The sequence below is a fragment of the Periplaneta americana genome, chromosome 16 (assembly GCF_040183065.1).
Source record: "Periplaneta americana isolate PAMFEO1 chromosome 16, P.americana_PAMFEO1_priV1, whole genome shotgun sequence".
Lineage (NCBI taxonomy): Eukaryota > Metazoa > Arthropoda > Insecta > Blattodea > Blattidae > Periplaneta > Periplaneta americana.
In genome coordinates, this window is record NC_091132.1 from 175,454,241 (window position 1) to 175,471,104 (window position 16,864).

Consider the following 16,864-nt stretch of genomic DNA (forward strand, 5'->3'; position numbering starts at 1 on the left):
TGAAAATGACCTGAAACATAAACTCAGTGTTTGGAATAGAGAACTAAAGAAAAGAAACATGAAGATTAACGTAGAGAAGTGGTTAATTCAAATATCTTGGTTCTATTATAATTATCAACAGTGATGGTAGAATATAAGAAGAAATCAATAATAGAATTTCAGCAGCAGGAAGAATGTACTATATGTTGAACAAAAACTTTATTAATAAAAAAAAATATTCCAAGAAAACTAAATTAAAAGTATATAAAACTACGTATATCCACGTATAATTTCTTCTACGAGAGGACCAATTCCCAGACCTAGCCTTATTGTTTGGTTGCCTATTCTATCTCTTCCAGTCTTTCCTTCTTAAATATGTCATTGCCATAGCTTGTAGTTGACTCTTATGTTTGGAGGTCAGAGACAATATATTAATATGGGGATATTTCCTTTGTTTACAGAGAGATCATATTTGAATACATTTAGCGTGTGTCAATGATTACAAGTTTCCTTAAATTTCCCAACTGTGAAAAAACTTTCCACACACGTCGCATTTCAATGGCTTTTCGCCTGTCTGAAAGCGAGCGATCGTATTTAAATTCGACGAAGCTATGAAACCCTTTAAACACACTTAGGGCCGAATTCATAGTCAATACTTATCGTAAGGAAACACTTAAGCAGTTGCTTATAATAATTTCCAATGCATAAATCCCACCGAAGTGAACACTTATTCAAATAAGGTAGCTTGTTAGCTTACTCAAGTGTTTCCTCATATGCAATGTAATCGGCTGATTCGGTATACAATAGATGATGATTAAGATTCAATATAATTTATTGAGTTCTGTAATTAAAATGAAAATGAGTTTCAGCAAGCAAAAGATATATCAGAGATATGGAAATCCCTTTAGAGATGTATAGTGATCAACAGTTTAAGAGGAGATACCGTTTCGACAAGAACACTGTTGTGGATAATCTGGTGTCTCTTATTTCGATTCACAATACAACCATGAGGCTTACCGATTTCGCCACTGCTGAAAGTACTGGTTGCTTTGAGATTTTATGATACAGTAGCATTTCAGGTAGATTTAAGTGACATTTTTTTTTTTTTCGAAAAGTATTCACGTCCAAACAAAGAGTCATTTGCATTTTTGTTTGTATTCTACCCAAGGAATAAGCTGTTAAAATTTGCGTAATTATATCACTTCCACTTTGTTTAGCATAAAAATAACTGAAAAATAAATTAAAATGATTTACTTACAGGAATATTTCCGGAGTTTGCATTAAACTCAACTACAAATTTGTTCCATGTCAGTTTCTTCTTTTGGAGAGAACAATTATCAATTTTTTTTTTTACTTTCGAAGATATCTTCATATTTCATAACTAGTTATCTTAGCTCACTTCTTTCTTTTCTCTAAAATGCTTTCTGGACATCTTGTATAATTTTTAGCTCTATAATATTTACTTCTGTATTCGTGTATGACAATAATGCCGATTTAACAATTTGAAGGCGCTGGAAAACAATTGAATGTAGGAAAGCGCTCACGTCTAGCCATGTTGCCATATTTCTTTCGATGTCAAGGGAATGCTCAGGGCATATGAATGAGTAGCGTCTCTGCAATACGATCTGAAATAAGTGCTAAGGAAATGCTCATTACTTAAGTGTTTCCTCATTTTATAAGTGACGACTATAAATTCGACCCTTAGCATACAAATGGTTTTTCGTCTTTGTGAAAGCGACCATGTAACTTTAAATGTGCCAGTTGTGAAAACCATCTTCCACAAATTTCGCATTAGAATGGCCTTTCGTCAGTGTGTATGCGAACATGTTTGTTAAAATTTGATGATTCAGGGAAACACTTTCCACACACCTGGCATTTGAAAGGCCCTACGCCTGTGTGAATACGTACATGGTTGTTGAAATTTGACGATTCCCAGAAATACTTTCCACACACCTTACATTTGAATCGCCTTTCGCCTGTGTGAATACGTATATGTTTGTTTAAAGTTGACGAATCTGAGTAAAACTTTTCACATATCTGACACTTGAATGGCTTTTCCTTTGTGTGACTACGTACATGTTGGTCTAAACATGACGAGTCAGAGAAACACTTTCCACACTGCACGCACTTGAATGGCTTTTCGCCGTTGTGAATACGTAGATGTTGGTTTAAATTTGTTACATTTGAGAAACACTTTCCACAAATCTCACATTTGAAAGACCTTTGGACTTTGTGAATGCGTACATGTTCCTTTAATTTTGCCAATCGTGAGAAGGACTTTCCACACATATCGCACTTCAATGACTTTTCTATTCTATGAATATGAGAATGATCTTTCACAGATTGCGGTGTTACAAAAACCTCGTTGCAAATATTACACTTGATAGAATTACCGCTTACGTCGTTAATGTTTGAACTATGTGGTCTGTTGCTACCACACTGCATCGAATTATCACGATTAATGCCAGCACGTTTTTGTGACACATTCTTCTCAACATTATGCCCAAGTCTGAAATGAACATAAAAATTCATCGATCTCCAAAGAGAAGGGGAAGAAAAAACACAACAGTTAACTTGGAACTGTTCCTTGGCCGGAACTATTACTAAAGCTAACAGCTCCTTGGAATTGTACGTTACAAAATAACAATGTTCATCTGAGCTAGTACAAAATACTCGTTTCACTTTCGAACTACAACACAACACCTCTTACACAGAACAAAAACAGCTTTAATATTATTGGAAGCAGGAATCCTTTCGCCACAATTAAAGTCCAGTTAGAAACTGAAGTAAAAGATAATTAGAAAAAATACGATGAACATCTTCGAAAAAGAGTACATATTATCATGAAACTGTTGTTACTGAATAGAGTATTAAATCAAACATTTATTAACTAAAGTTTGCATTATAGTATAGTTTATGTATTGTGAACTTTATAAAGGGAAATCAAGATATATAGCTTAAGGTTCATATATAAATGTTTTCCATTTCTTAATTTCAGTAACAATTCTTGAGATTAAAATAAATTCTGTTAAAACATGACTGTATTGTAACTTCACTGTGACAGCAGAGACCGCAGATTTATTTACAAAAATACAAATTTATAAATTTTCCTATTTATTGACTATGAGGTTAAAACTCTTCATGGCAGTATTATGAAATTTAACACGGCCGGAATGATTGTGGCTGTTTATTTACCAATTTTCTGAGAAATTAAAAACAATTGTGAACTAGAGCTGGACTGAAGAAGAAGAATAGCTTAGGTTTCATTTAATACTGCAATCCTTTTCTACTTCGTGACTTATAAAAAAATAATTAAACATTTAAATTAAGTTTCTTTTTTCGAATAAACCTAATGTACGTATTCAGATATTTTATATCGGTCTTAAGTACATATTCCAAAATATCACTATGTAATTATATAATACTAGTGGCTTGTGCAGCAAATGCTGCAAACTAAGCTTATTAGACGTTCAAATAAACACTTTTCAGATTTATTTTCAATGAAGAATTCCAGACATTCGGAGAGTTATTTGATTCCATAAAAATGAAACATACTCTCTCTGAATGGTTTTTTTATGCCAAATAGTTTTTCTTGAACCTATACATCTTCAGTTTTTTAGTTTGAACGCGAAAACGCAAATAACAATATCTGGACGATCGGTGGGTTTTTCATATGGGAGTAAAGCAGTAGCTATTTCAGGTCATTGTGGATTGTAGGTGAAAGTTAAAAAAATGTCAGGTTTGCTATGCTTTCGAACAACAGACATAGCATCTTGGTGTAGCTGCTGAATGTAGAGCTTGAAATGTAGAGGGTAAAATCATTTTATCCTGCTAAGAGATCTTGCCGAAATAATCGGGAGACTACAAAATCTTGTAGGCCTCTTATTTTATCAGTAAGTAATACGTTTTGGTCTTTCCATAGGAGCTCTAATTTTTGCGCTCTCTCGAGCCAATACTGAAGAGAATCACGCATATAAATATCTACACCACACCGCCATTAAGTATATTAAAAAGACCCAACCCCACTTGATTAATAACTATAAAAATATTTGATTTTTAATAAAAATATTATCTTACGTAAGTTTTATAGTTTTCAGTACCATATTACACTATATAGCCCCCATTCAGTAAATTATAGAAATCAAGATCTAATTTAAGATATTCTCTACATCTACTTATATAACCCCAAAAAGTTTCACTTTCATATCATCAATATAGCATTAACTATAATAATATTTAATTTCTAATGGTAATAATGTCATCACACCACCTCAAGTTTTGTAGTTTTTAATATTCAATACACAGCTGTACTCAGAAAATTACACACCACAGAATCAGACCTCTAAATTATTTTTAGGAAGTCTCGAAGTTTTAAATAACCAATTTAATTTGAGCTATAAATATGTCAGCATTCTTGCAGATCATGGCCTTCGTGTAATATTGTTTATAGTAGTGTGTGTTTTGTTCTATTCTGAAATGCAATTAGCTAGTTTAGCTAGTTCTCAAAACTGACGACAGATAGATTTTGGAAAATAGGAAAATTATGTTGAAAATTAGACATTTCACTGAAAACTACTATTTTTCTGAAAAACGTTGATTTCCAAGCTTCAAAATGAATGGTCATTTATTCATTTATTAAAATCCGTTCAGCCGTTTTCCCGTAATTTCCATTACCAGTTCAAATTATATATATATGTGTATATATATACATATATGTATGTATTTTTTTACTGGCTTTTAAGGTACCCGGATGTTCATTGCCGCCATAACATAAGCCCGGCATTGGTCCCTATACTGAGCAAGATTAATCCAGTTACATATATATATATATATATATATATATATATATATATATATATATATATATATATATACATATATTACTGGCTTTTAAGGAACCCGGAGGTTCATTGCCGCTCTAATATAAGCCCGCCATTGGTCCCTATCCTGAGCAAGATTAATCCAGTTTCTACCATCATATCCCACCTCCCTCAAATCCATTTTAATATTACCTTCCCATCTACGTCTCAGCCTCCCCAAAGGCCTTTTTCCCTCCGGCATCCCAACTAACACTCTATATGCATTTCTGGATTCGCCCGTACGTGCTACATGTCCTGCCCATCTCAAACGTCTGGATTTAATGTTCCTAATTATGTCAGGTGAAGAATACAATGCGTGCAGTTCTGTGTTGTGTAACTTTCTCCATTCTCCTGTAACTTCATTCCTCTTAGCCCCAAATATTTTTCTAAGAACCTTATTCTCAAACACCCATAATCTCTGTTTCTCTCTGAAAGTTAGAGTCCAAGTTTCACAACAATACAGAACAACCGGTAATATAACTGTTTTATCAATTCTAACTTTCAGATTTTTTGACAGAAGACTAGATGACAAAAGGTTCTCAACCGAAAAATAACACGCATTTCCCATATTTATTCTGCGTTTAATTTCCTCCTGAGTGTCATTCATATTTGTTACTGTTGCTCCAAGATATTTGAATTTTTCCACCTCTTCGAAGGACAAATCTCCAATTTTTATAGTTCCATTTCGTACAATATTCTGGCCACGAGACATAATTATATATTTAGTCCTTTCGGGATTCATTTCCAACCCTATCGATTTACTTGCTTGAACTAGAATTTCCGCGTTTTCCCTAATCGTTTGTGGATTTTCTCCTAACATATTCACGTCATCCGCATAGACAAGCAGCTGATGTGACCCGTTCAATTCCAAACCCTCTCTGTTATCCTGAACTTTCCTAATGACATACTCTAGAGGAAAGTTGAAAAGTAAAGGTGATAGTGCATCTCCTTGCTTTAGCCTGCAGTGAATTGGAAAAGCGTCAGATAGAAGCTGGCCAATACGGACTCTGCTGTAAGTTTCACTGAGACACATTTATATATATATATATATATATATATATATATATAACATTTTATTCCCACAAAATAATCTATACTTGATTCGAGATCACAAGATTCCCATGTAGATTAAGTTTTGTTATGAAAGACTTCTACATTGGAGCATCTTTAATTCCGTGTCCTGTACTACGAATTTGTTAAAATATTACTCACTAGTCCCATGTGCGCAGGATGGTACGGTTTTGAAATTAAGAGAACAAGAGCCATGCTCGCAAATTGGAAGTAAGTTCAAGGACAAAATGGTGAAAATATTAACAACCCTAACCATAAGCTATGCAGATGCGAAAATAAAACTGTATTGATGCAGAGGGTGGTATACTTGAAGATGTACTGCATAGTACTCACCTCTCAGGATATACTTCATTCTCCTCTGAAGACACTTCCACTTTCTGTTCCTGCTCAACTCTGTCCAGATCGAAAACATCTTTCTGGAAAAGTGAGTAAATAATAAAGAGTTGACCATTTGTGTCATTGGTTTCCTGTCAGAGACATAACTTTTCAAACCTAATGAACGCAATCTCATATTATCAGTATGTTTGTAATCATTTCTATATAAAATCAAACTGGTTACTCCAAACTGCACTGAAAGATATCCTTGGAATCAAGTTTCAAGCTTGAAAATATACGCAAGTGATATATAAATATAATGCAACATTCGTAACAGGAATTATCTAAAATGTATTAAGAAAATGAACATTAAATGTGTATTCACTGACATATGAATATGTACAGTTGATGTATCATTGGTGAACGTTTTATTTCCTAAAAGTACGATCTCTCTAATACGAATTGTTCTTTTGAGATAAGATAGCAGAGAATAAAGATTTTGAGTCCGAACGTGCAAATTGGCGTTATTCAGTATAACTATAATAGTACATTATGCAACGAGCCTATAATGATAGTAATTAAGACGCAAGTATGTTTGTTTATAATAAAATCAGAAGTCCAAATTAATGGAACTATTTTTAATAAGACACAACAGATTTTAGGCTATGCGGATGATGTCATCATCACCGGAAGAAGGATACAAGACGTTGAAGAAGCCTTGATAAGGAAATTCAGAAGCTGGGATTTAAAATAAATACAAAGAAATCTAAATTTATGTCAGTCACCAAAAGACAAAATGATCAAGTGAAGGAAGATAAAATGGGAACATAGAAGTTTGAAAAAGTAAAAGAATTTAGATATCTCGGATCAATATTGACAGCAAATAATGACCTAAGGAATGAGGTACAAAGAAGAATAAATCTGGCTAACAGGGCATATTATTCACTTTTACCAATTGTTAAAAATAAAATAATATCTAGAGAAATCAAAATCAAGATTTACAAAACCCCAATAAGACCCATTATAACATATGGTACAGAAACATGGGTTCTGAATAAAAATACATGCAAACAACTAGCAGTATTTGAGAGGAAAATATTAAGAAGGATATTCGGAGCAATTGAAACAGTGGATGGATGGAGAGCCAGATATAATAATGAGATATACGAACTGTACAAGGAATCGGATTTGGAGGCGCACATAAGATGTCAAAGACTGAGATGGTTGGGACACGTCACAAGGATGGAAACAACAAGGAAAGTGAAGATTGTCTTCAATAACAACCCAGATGGAACCAGATTAAGAGGAAGACCGAGAACAAGATGGTGGAACTGTGTACGAGTGGATGTGAATAGATTAGGAATAAGGAATTGGAGGGAGTTGGCGATGGATAGAGAGCCAAGGAGGAGGTTAAGGCCCACCAGGACTGTAATACCAAATAAGAAGAAGATGTTTGTTTATATAACGAGAGCAAGCAAGTTTCATAATTTTCATACGAGCGTCTTAATTACCATAATAGGCAAGTTTCATACACCTTTTTATGCTCGACCATATTTCTAACTTTAAATTATTCAGAATTATACATTTTATTTGTATCTGACAGAAGATCGGAAGTGACCTTTTTCATAGCTCGTAAATTGTGAGATGTGCGCAGACGCGAAATATTGATTTTTTCCGAGGAACAATAATGTCATTGACCTTGCTGTAATGCAGAGAATGTATAACCTGGAAATTGATTTAGAATTGAAAAACGAGATGACAAATTGAATTTATTTGAATATTATTTACAATTAACGCTAATTATTATAGTAACAGAACGTAACCTTCTGCGACAGTATTGGATTTCCAGCCTCCGTGACGTTTCCCTCGTCTTTCGATTGCATATCCGAGAATAATCGAAAACCTGAACTTTAATCAATAGGTGTACTTTAATGACATGCATTAAAGGACTGCTACCAGGTGTATAATTACTACATTTCGGCATGGTCGAGCATAAATAATAAGCAATACAGACAGCGGACTGAGAAGGTTCGCATTTCAGACTGGATTGAGGAATGGAACCTGAAATTTATCGTTATGGAAGTTTATAAAATATTAAGATATCAGTTTCGTGAGAGAGAAACAAAGTTAGGGCAGATCAAAGTCTGTAATAAACGGTGATAATGCTGATTTTATAAATGTAAATCCAGAGAACTACAAGATGCATTCTGAAATGAGTATAACATACTAACAATCAAGTTGAGATAGGATGGCAGATGAACTACTCAACAGCATGGCGTTTTTTCTTAGATTTGTTGTAACAAAATAAAACCAAAATCTTAAAAACAAAGCTATATTATTGTTACTAATTTTTTTCTTGATAGAGATCTTACAAATGTGAACATTGCATAGTAATTAATAGAACTGGACAAAAAATGAAAGATTTTGTGAAGTTAAAAGGAAATCAAATCCCAAGGCAAGAAATTTCTACACATACATTCCAGATAATTAATTCTTTTAACTGCCACAAATATACAATTAATCTATTTCAAATTGAAAAGTAGCAGCCATTCAAGTTTAGAAACTATTGGAAACAAGAACGCAGTTAATATTAAAGAAACTTAATGGTTTTGACATATAGTGAGGATCACATAAGAACAGTTCCTAAACAACAAATATTGCCATCTTGTCAGTGTTGCCAACTGTTACTAGATATCACATGATCCTTCGTACTAAATTACTTATTTACTTACAATACTTCATGTTGGTAGCATATTCTAAATAATTCAATAATTTGTAACATATTTTCGTAGGCAAACTATACGGGAAAGGGATCAATATGTCAAGTATTTTGTATGGCATTACGAAATTCATTGGTTTGACTAAACGATTGACTTACGAGACATAACCTAAAAATGTACTTTGTTTGACCACATGAAATTATTAGTACTAACTCCGAAAACTTACCTGACTATAAAATAACTAATATGTATTCATATTAATACTGATATTAAATAATTATTAATATGTTCATATTTCACTAGCTTCCAGTAACCAGCTCAGAAATCTAGTAAAATTTTAATTTCATGGAACATCAGTACCGACAAATATTGTCGATATTTGTCTCAGCTGCCAACATACCAGTTACAAAATCACTACCATTTGTAGTAATTATCAGTATCGAAATTCGAAACGAAGTTGGCAAAAGAAAATTCAACCTGCAAGCTTGAAAATCACCACAATCCACTAGCATATGTAGTAATGGGGGAAAAAGTGATTAGGTTTCACCCTTAGGGTATGAAGTAAGCTGACCCGAACTGGAATTAAAATGCACTACCTGTATATCTGTATACCGATAGTGAACAACTTACATCAACTTCAGATTTCACGAATGCAAAGCCAATGGGCACCGGTGTGATGTCTTCAACCTTCATCTCTGATTTGATTTCGTAACTGTGGTCTACGCATTCTGTCTTAATGCCAGACACTTCCAGATGGGACCAATTCCCTTCCTGTAGAACAAAATTACAATATGAATTACTTTATTCAGTTGTTTTAAATTATATTTCATTTGTGGAAGCCGTCAGTCTGGTTCAGCATGGCTGTTATTGCCTATCTGTCTCAACACAGGCAACAAGTTAGAGAATAAAATTAAAGGCAAAAAGGCGCAAGCCATGGGTCAGGTGTTCCTTGTACATATAATTTACTTACTGTGATATGTGTACAAAAATCTGATTTAGTCTACACCATGTGAGCAAATATCTTTTTGCGTAAGATATTTTATTCATAGATACTTACTCACTTACTGGATTTTAAGGAACCCCGAGGTTCATTGCTGCCCTCACATAAGGCCGCCATTGGTCCCTATCCTGAGTAAGATTAATCCAGTTTCTACCATCATATCCCACCTCCCACAAATCCATTTTAATATTATCTTCCCATGTACGTCTCGGCCTCCCCAAAGGTCTTTTCCCCTCTAGCCTCCCAACTAACACTCTATATGCATTTCTAAATTCGCCCATACGTGCTACATGCGCTGCCCATCTCAAACGTCTGGCTTTAATGTTCCTAATTATATTAGGTGAACGATATAATACGTGAACCTCTGCGTTGTGTAACTCTCCATTCTCCTCTAACTTCATCCCTCTTAGCCCCAAATATTTTCCTAAGAACCTTATTCTAAAAACCCTCAATCTCTGTTCCTCTCTCAAAGTGAGAGTCCAAGTTTCACAGTCATATGGAACAACCGGTTATAAATTTTAACTTTCAGATTTTTTGACAGCAGACTAGATGACAAAAACTTCTCAACCGAATAATAACAGGCATTTCCCATATTTATTCTGCGTTTAATTTCCTCCCGAGTATTATTTATATTTGTTACTGTTGCTCCAAGATATTTGAATTTTTCCACCTCTTCGAAGGATAAATCTCCAACTTTTATATTTCCATTTCGTACAATATTCTGATCACGAGACATAATCATATACTTAGTCTTTTCGGGATTTATTTCCAACCCTATCTCTTTACTTCCTTCAAGTAGAATTTCCGTGTTTTCCCTAATCGTTTGAGGATTTTCTCCTAACATATTCACATCATGCGCATAGACAAGAAGCTGATGTAACCCGTTCAATTCCAAACCCTCTCTGCTATCCTGAACTTTCCTAATGAAACATTCTAGAGCGAAGTTAAAAAGTAATGGTGATAGTACATATCCTTGCTTTAACCCGCAGTGAAATGGAAAAGCATCAGATAGAAACTGGCCTATACGGACTCTGCTATAAGTTTCACTAAGACACATTTCAATTAATCGAACCAGTTTCTTCGGAATACCAAATTAAATTTTATTACTTAACGATTTTATTAATCGTTACTCGGAACAATGACAAATGCACCCTCTTCTGGCACTTTTAGACAAACACAAAACGGACAGTCTCTTCACTTTACCTCTGATGAAGCCTTTTTCTCTTCTAATATGTATGTCTTGTCATCTTGTAAGTCCAATGGATCAACCTCAGGTTCCATCTTGATTAAATCCATCACAACTGAAAGAAGAGTTAAGTAACTGACGGTGACTTATAGAAAATTAACTGCTGAGAAACTTCAAACAAGTTGCTGCAATCTAAATCACATGACACTTCCCCCATACATTTACTTTTACAATAGATCTACCAAGACTCTGGAATTCGCTACCTGCTAGTATTAGGGACTGTCGAACTGAAATTAAAACGGAACGCAAACTTACTAGATACTTATTATTGCGTCGATGGAGTGGAGTAAAATTTTGTCCGGCAACAGGATTCGAACCCGGTTTTTCAGCTCTACGTGCTGACGCTCTTTTCACTAATCCACATCGGATTCCAATTCCGATGCCGGATTAAATCCTGTCAGTTCATGCTCAACCTCTTAATTTCTCTTTAGTGGCCAATCCTCATGCACTATGTCGCAGAAAGTGGCGTGAAATGTTTGAATATTTTAAGAACGGAGACATGAGAGTCATGAATATTCCAATGTTAGTTTGTTCAGCATTACCAGGTTAATATGTAGCCGTAGGGGATTGTTGCTCTCATTAATGCAATGAGGACAGACGACATAAACAAAACTTACTCAAACTGTATCAGCATTAGTAGTGGTAAAAACCAATTTGAGTACAGTTAACTTGTCTTGAATTTTCCAATCTAATGTTGAAAGAGCCCAAACTTCTTGAACAAATACAAAGTTCGTGTAAATATAAAATTCACTGTGAACCTACTTCAGCAGAAAAATGACTGCCTATCTACTACAGCAGAACGTTCAACATATTGGTACGTAAATAAAAAATGCGTAAAAATCACTATGCTGTGATGAAAATGAAATACACGTAGTTCAGTAGTAGTATTTCACTTTAATACTTTGATAATTAAACTTTAATTAGTTTATTACGTTGATATTTTACCCCCCTTTTTTTGTGTGTTTCGCCTTTTTACAAAATGTCCCATGTTTTCTGTGGGGTATTTTTCAAACGCTCCGGTTTTGAAATAAAATAAATGAGAACCCTAACCTAAAGCCTATGTTTACTTATAATATATACACTTCCACCATTTACGTTTCTTAAATATAAGAAATTGCAACATACCTTAACAAAGTACCTCTTCAACAAAGACATATAATTCCAGGATATCAACTAAAACTTCATTGACCTACAAAACAGCTAAGCACGAAGATCATACAGGCCGTGAAAGACGGTGCCAATGGCAGGATATGATGACGTGTTAGCGAAATGGAGACATGGTTCAGATACAAGTTACCAATTGAACATTATTTCTCACATCAACTACTAAATTTTTCGTTAGACCACATGCCACTTTCACGTCTAATCAGTCATTCGTGCTCGTATAATTCGCAATAACGAGGAATGGTTCATTTCGTAAGAGTTACAATCAATCTTTCATAAAACTACACAATAACAAAATTCAACAATGTACGTCGCTAGTATTGCAAGTTATATTTTCTACTGCAGCTGCAAGAGTTATTGACCTTTTGGCACACAAACTGCTACCCCTGATCCCAAGGACTAAAATGTCTTTATAACATTTTGTAACTTTGAATTTTTGTATTTAAAATTAGAATCCCTATTGCCTTGCTTTCTATTAAATTTATTATTATTACTCACTTACTGGCTTTTAAGGAACCCGGAGGTTCATTGCCGCCCTCACATAAGGCCGCCATTGGTCCCTATCCTGAGCAAGATTAATCCAGTCTCTATCATCATATTCCACCTCCCTCAAATCCATTTTAACATTATCCTCCCATCTACGTCTCGGCCTCTCAAAAGGTATTTTTCCCTCCGACCTACCTACTAACACTCTATTTGCATTTCTGGATTCGCCCATACGTCCTACATGCCCTGCCCATCTCAACGTCTGGATTTAATGTTCCTAATTATGTCAGGTGAAGAATACAATGTGTGCAGTTCTGTGTTGTGTAACTTTCTCCATTCTCCTGTAACTTCATCCCTCTTAGCCCCAAATATTTTCCGAAACACCTTATTCCGTCTCTCAAAGTGAAAGTCCAAGTTTCACAACCATAAAGAACAACTGGTAATATAACTGTTTTATAAATTGTAACTTTAAGATTTTTTGACAGCAGATTGGATGATAAAAGCTTCTCAACCGAATAATAATAGACGTTTCCCATATTTATTCCAGGTTTAATTTCCTCCCGAGTATCATTTATATTTGTTACTGTTGCTCCCAGGTATTTGAATTTTTCCAGCTCTTCAAAAGATAAATTTCGAATTTTTATATTTGCATTTCGTACAATATTCTCGTCACGAGACATAATCATATACTTTGTCTTTTCGGGATTTACTTCCAAACCTATCCCTTGAATTGCTTCAAGTAAAATTTCCGTGTTTTTCCCTAATCGTTTGTGTATTTTCTCCTAATATATTTACGTCATCCGCATAGACAAGCAGCTGATGAGACCCGTTCAATTCCAAACCCTCTCTGTTATCCTGGACTTTCCTAATGGCATAATCTAGAGCAAAGTTAAAAAGTAAAGGTGATAGTGCATCTCCTTGCTTTAGCCCGCAGTGAATTGGAATCGTATCTGACAGAAATTGATCTATACGGACTCTGCTGTACGTTTCACTGAGAATTATTATTATTATTATTATTATTATTATTATTATTATTATTATTATTATTACTAATATTATGTCCGATCGCTGAAGAATATTTAAGGTTACACGTGGTTAACTATTGCATTCTGTTTATATTAGCTAGTGTATGAACTATGAACGATATTGAACTCTATATTGTAAGTACCGCATATAATTATATCTTAACGTTACGATTATTGCAAATGTTAAATCTTATACTCTCTTCCATAAAATATAGTAATATCCTCGTGACAAATGACATAATCCTACGTCTTGGAAATTATCAAATTAATCCAACAGTGCTATTTTGGTTGAATTTCAGCACTACAAAGTTTGTATCACTAAACAGGTAACAATGAATATATAAGCATTTATATTAGATTATTCATCTACAGATGTCAGAGGAACTCACCAACAAACTGATAGGAATGATAGGCAATGCAGAGGATCAATTTTTGTCCAGGAACATATACTTCCAAACGCGTCGTTTATAAATTATGCGCATTTATCAAGGTGAGTACGCCATAACCAACCCATACGTTTTTCATCTGCGTCGTAAGCACTGACTCTGCTGTTCGCAATCACCCGCACAGATTTTGCGTCAACATCTGGGCTGGAATAGGGATATCCTGAACTAGCACCAACAGATAGCGCGCGTGTACTTTGAAGGTTGCGCTTTGCGTGTGCATTTGTTTTCCGGTTTATAAGCATTGAGGATTTACATAGTGTATTAGTACATTAAATACTCTTAAAAACTACTCAAAATGGCAAATTTTTGTTGTGTTCCTATATGTATAAGTAGGGAAAACCTTTTGTCTTAATTCAGGTCCCGAAATATTCTGAATATATGCTTTGCACCTCAAAAATTTAACTAATGAAATTGCGGCTAGAAAGTGTTAGCAATTAAACAAAAATAATTACTTCAAGTAAGGAATTGCCGGCTACACTTTCATTTTGGAAGAGGGAAAAATTAATTAATAAAAACATATGCAATCTCGCAGAAAGCTATGTTAGCTTAAATTATATTCAGTATTTCTAGGAGTCTCCGAAGTTTACGCCTACAGTAAACTCTCGATTAACTGAGATGTTTATTATCCACGATAGTGAAATCCATTTCGTGAATAATGCTTTTAATGTGCTGTAGATTAATTATTAAAACCATGTTTTTACTTCAAATTTTCAAAATCATCCTACATAGTATTCAAAACTGCATGTCCTTAACCTACAAAACACAGGAATAATCTTGATACTAGTTATTGCGATCATATTATATCATCTTATCAAACATTGCATTTACTCTTTCTGCAACTAGAGGAAAAAAAATACGAGTAATTCAACCTCGACAGTCCCTTCCCTATATATATACACACTGGTGGTTGCATATCCTGCTTTTAGCGTAAGGTACTTACAATACTAGTGATTAAATAGGTAGGCTAATATTTACTTTCGACAAAGTTCCTATTTTATTTATTAATTTTTGTCTTCGTGCACCTCGTTCTCAAAGTTCTCGTTTATGTTCATGAACATTCAATTTACTGCAGATTTCCCCACCCATCTCTTAAGGGGAATCGCTCAATATTATACAGGTTTACGTTATTATTTACTGTAAATTAAATTAAATTATGAGGTAAGAAAATATTGAATTATATTACATTATACTAGGTTATACAAAATAATTATAAATATAATTTTAACACGCACAGAAAACCAACAAGCGGGAAAACGTAATCTAATGTAGCATATGATATAATATAGCCCTGCAACATGTTGTGCCGCATGGAACGTTCCTGCTATCTAACGGTAAAACTTCGCATAAGATATCCGTATTGTTGTTACTTATCTGCTGAGACCTGTAATTCTGCCAGCTAGGTTAACTGGGGCGGCTTATCTACAGTTTCTGCAGACCACACTTCCAGGCCTGCTGGACAGTGTATCGCCTACTGTGTGCAGTATGATGGAGCTCCAGCATATTTCAGTGTCGACGCAAGTCCACAACTAACCGTAGACTATGGGGAACAATGGATCGGACGACCAGGACCTGTTACGTGGCCAGCGCGTTCGCCCGATTTAACGCCCCTTGATTTTTTCTTTGAGGTGTGTCAAGAGTATGGTCTACGTAATTCCAGTTGCCACCAGAGCTCAGCTGACTGCCCGAATAAATGCTGCGTTTCTCGTCAGACAGAATCCTGACATGTTCGACATAGTTGGGCGATTGTTGCTGCGACGGTATGAAGCAATGAGCCACAGGGCCGAGTGTTTGAAAATCTATTGTGAGAACATGCCTTTCAATAAACCAATATTACACACAAACCGAAGGCCTACCCATTGGATCACCATTTTCAGCAAACTAGAAGAAATATTCATACACCACATTACATTCAAAATACATTCAAAATATGCGACTGGTTCTCAGTCAATAAATTAATATTAAATTGTAACAAAACTAACATAATTCAATTTAAATCCTGTCCAAATTCAACGTCGCAAATTTCCAGCGCAATAATAAATAATAGATCCCTATTAGAAACAACAACAACCAAATTTCTTGGCTTAAAATTCGATAATGTGATAAATTGGAAAAATAATGTTAAAGAAATTACCCCCAAACCAAATTCAGCTTGTTTTGCTATTAGATCTATGCAAAAGATAGTAAATATCAATACCTTAAAAACAATATACTTTCCATACTTCCACTCAGCAATGAGTTTTGGAATAATATTCTGGGGAAATTCCTCAGATAGTAACAATATATTTCTGTTAAAAAAAAGAGTAATTAGAATAATAGTAGGTGAAAAATCTAGGGAATCTTGTAGGACTATTTAAAAAAACTACAAATAATGCCCATGGCTTGTCAGTATATATTTTCACTAATAATCTTCCTCGTATGTAATCGTGAAAACTTTGTAACTAATTCAACAGTTCATAGCATAAATACACGTCAAAAAATGACTTTCATACTCCATCGGCAAGTCTATCGTGCTATCAAAAAGGAGTGCGTTACATGGCAGTAAAAATTTTTAAT

General features: G+C 34.4%; 1 protein-coding gene across 6 annotated transcripts in view; it reads right to left on the minus strand.

Annotated features, from left to right (window-relative positions):
• Window positions 1-11,255, minus strand: part of LOC138692004 (zinc finger protein 678-like) — a 33,927-nt gene extending 22,672 nt beyond the window's left edge. For 4 of the 6 annotated variants that reach the window (XM_069814749.1, XM_069814751.1, XM_069814746.1 and 1 more), the window contains exons 1-3: window positions 11,148-11,249; window positions 9,575-9,715; window positions 6,243-6,325 (exon numbers count right to left, since the gene is read on the minus strand). In XM_069814749.1, the coding sequence (XP_069670850.1) occupies window positions 6,243-6,325; window positions 9,575-9,715; window positions 11,148-11,240 (317 nt within the window). In that variant the 5' untranslated portion in view covers window positions 11,241-11,249. Of the gene's footprint in view, window positions 1-5; window positions 2,489-6,242; window positions 6,326-9,574; window positions 9,716-11,147 lie in introns of those variants that run through there. The other 2 variants (XM_069814750.1, XM_069814748.1) reach the window with 2 other exon arrangements.
• Between the last annotated feature and the right edge of the window lie 5,609 nt (window positions 11,256-16,864).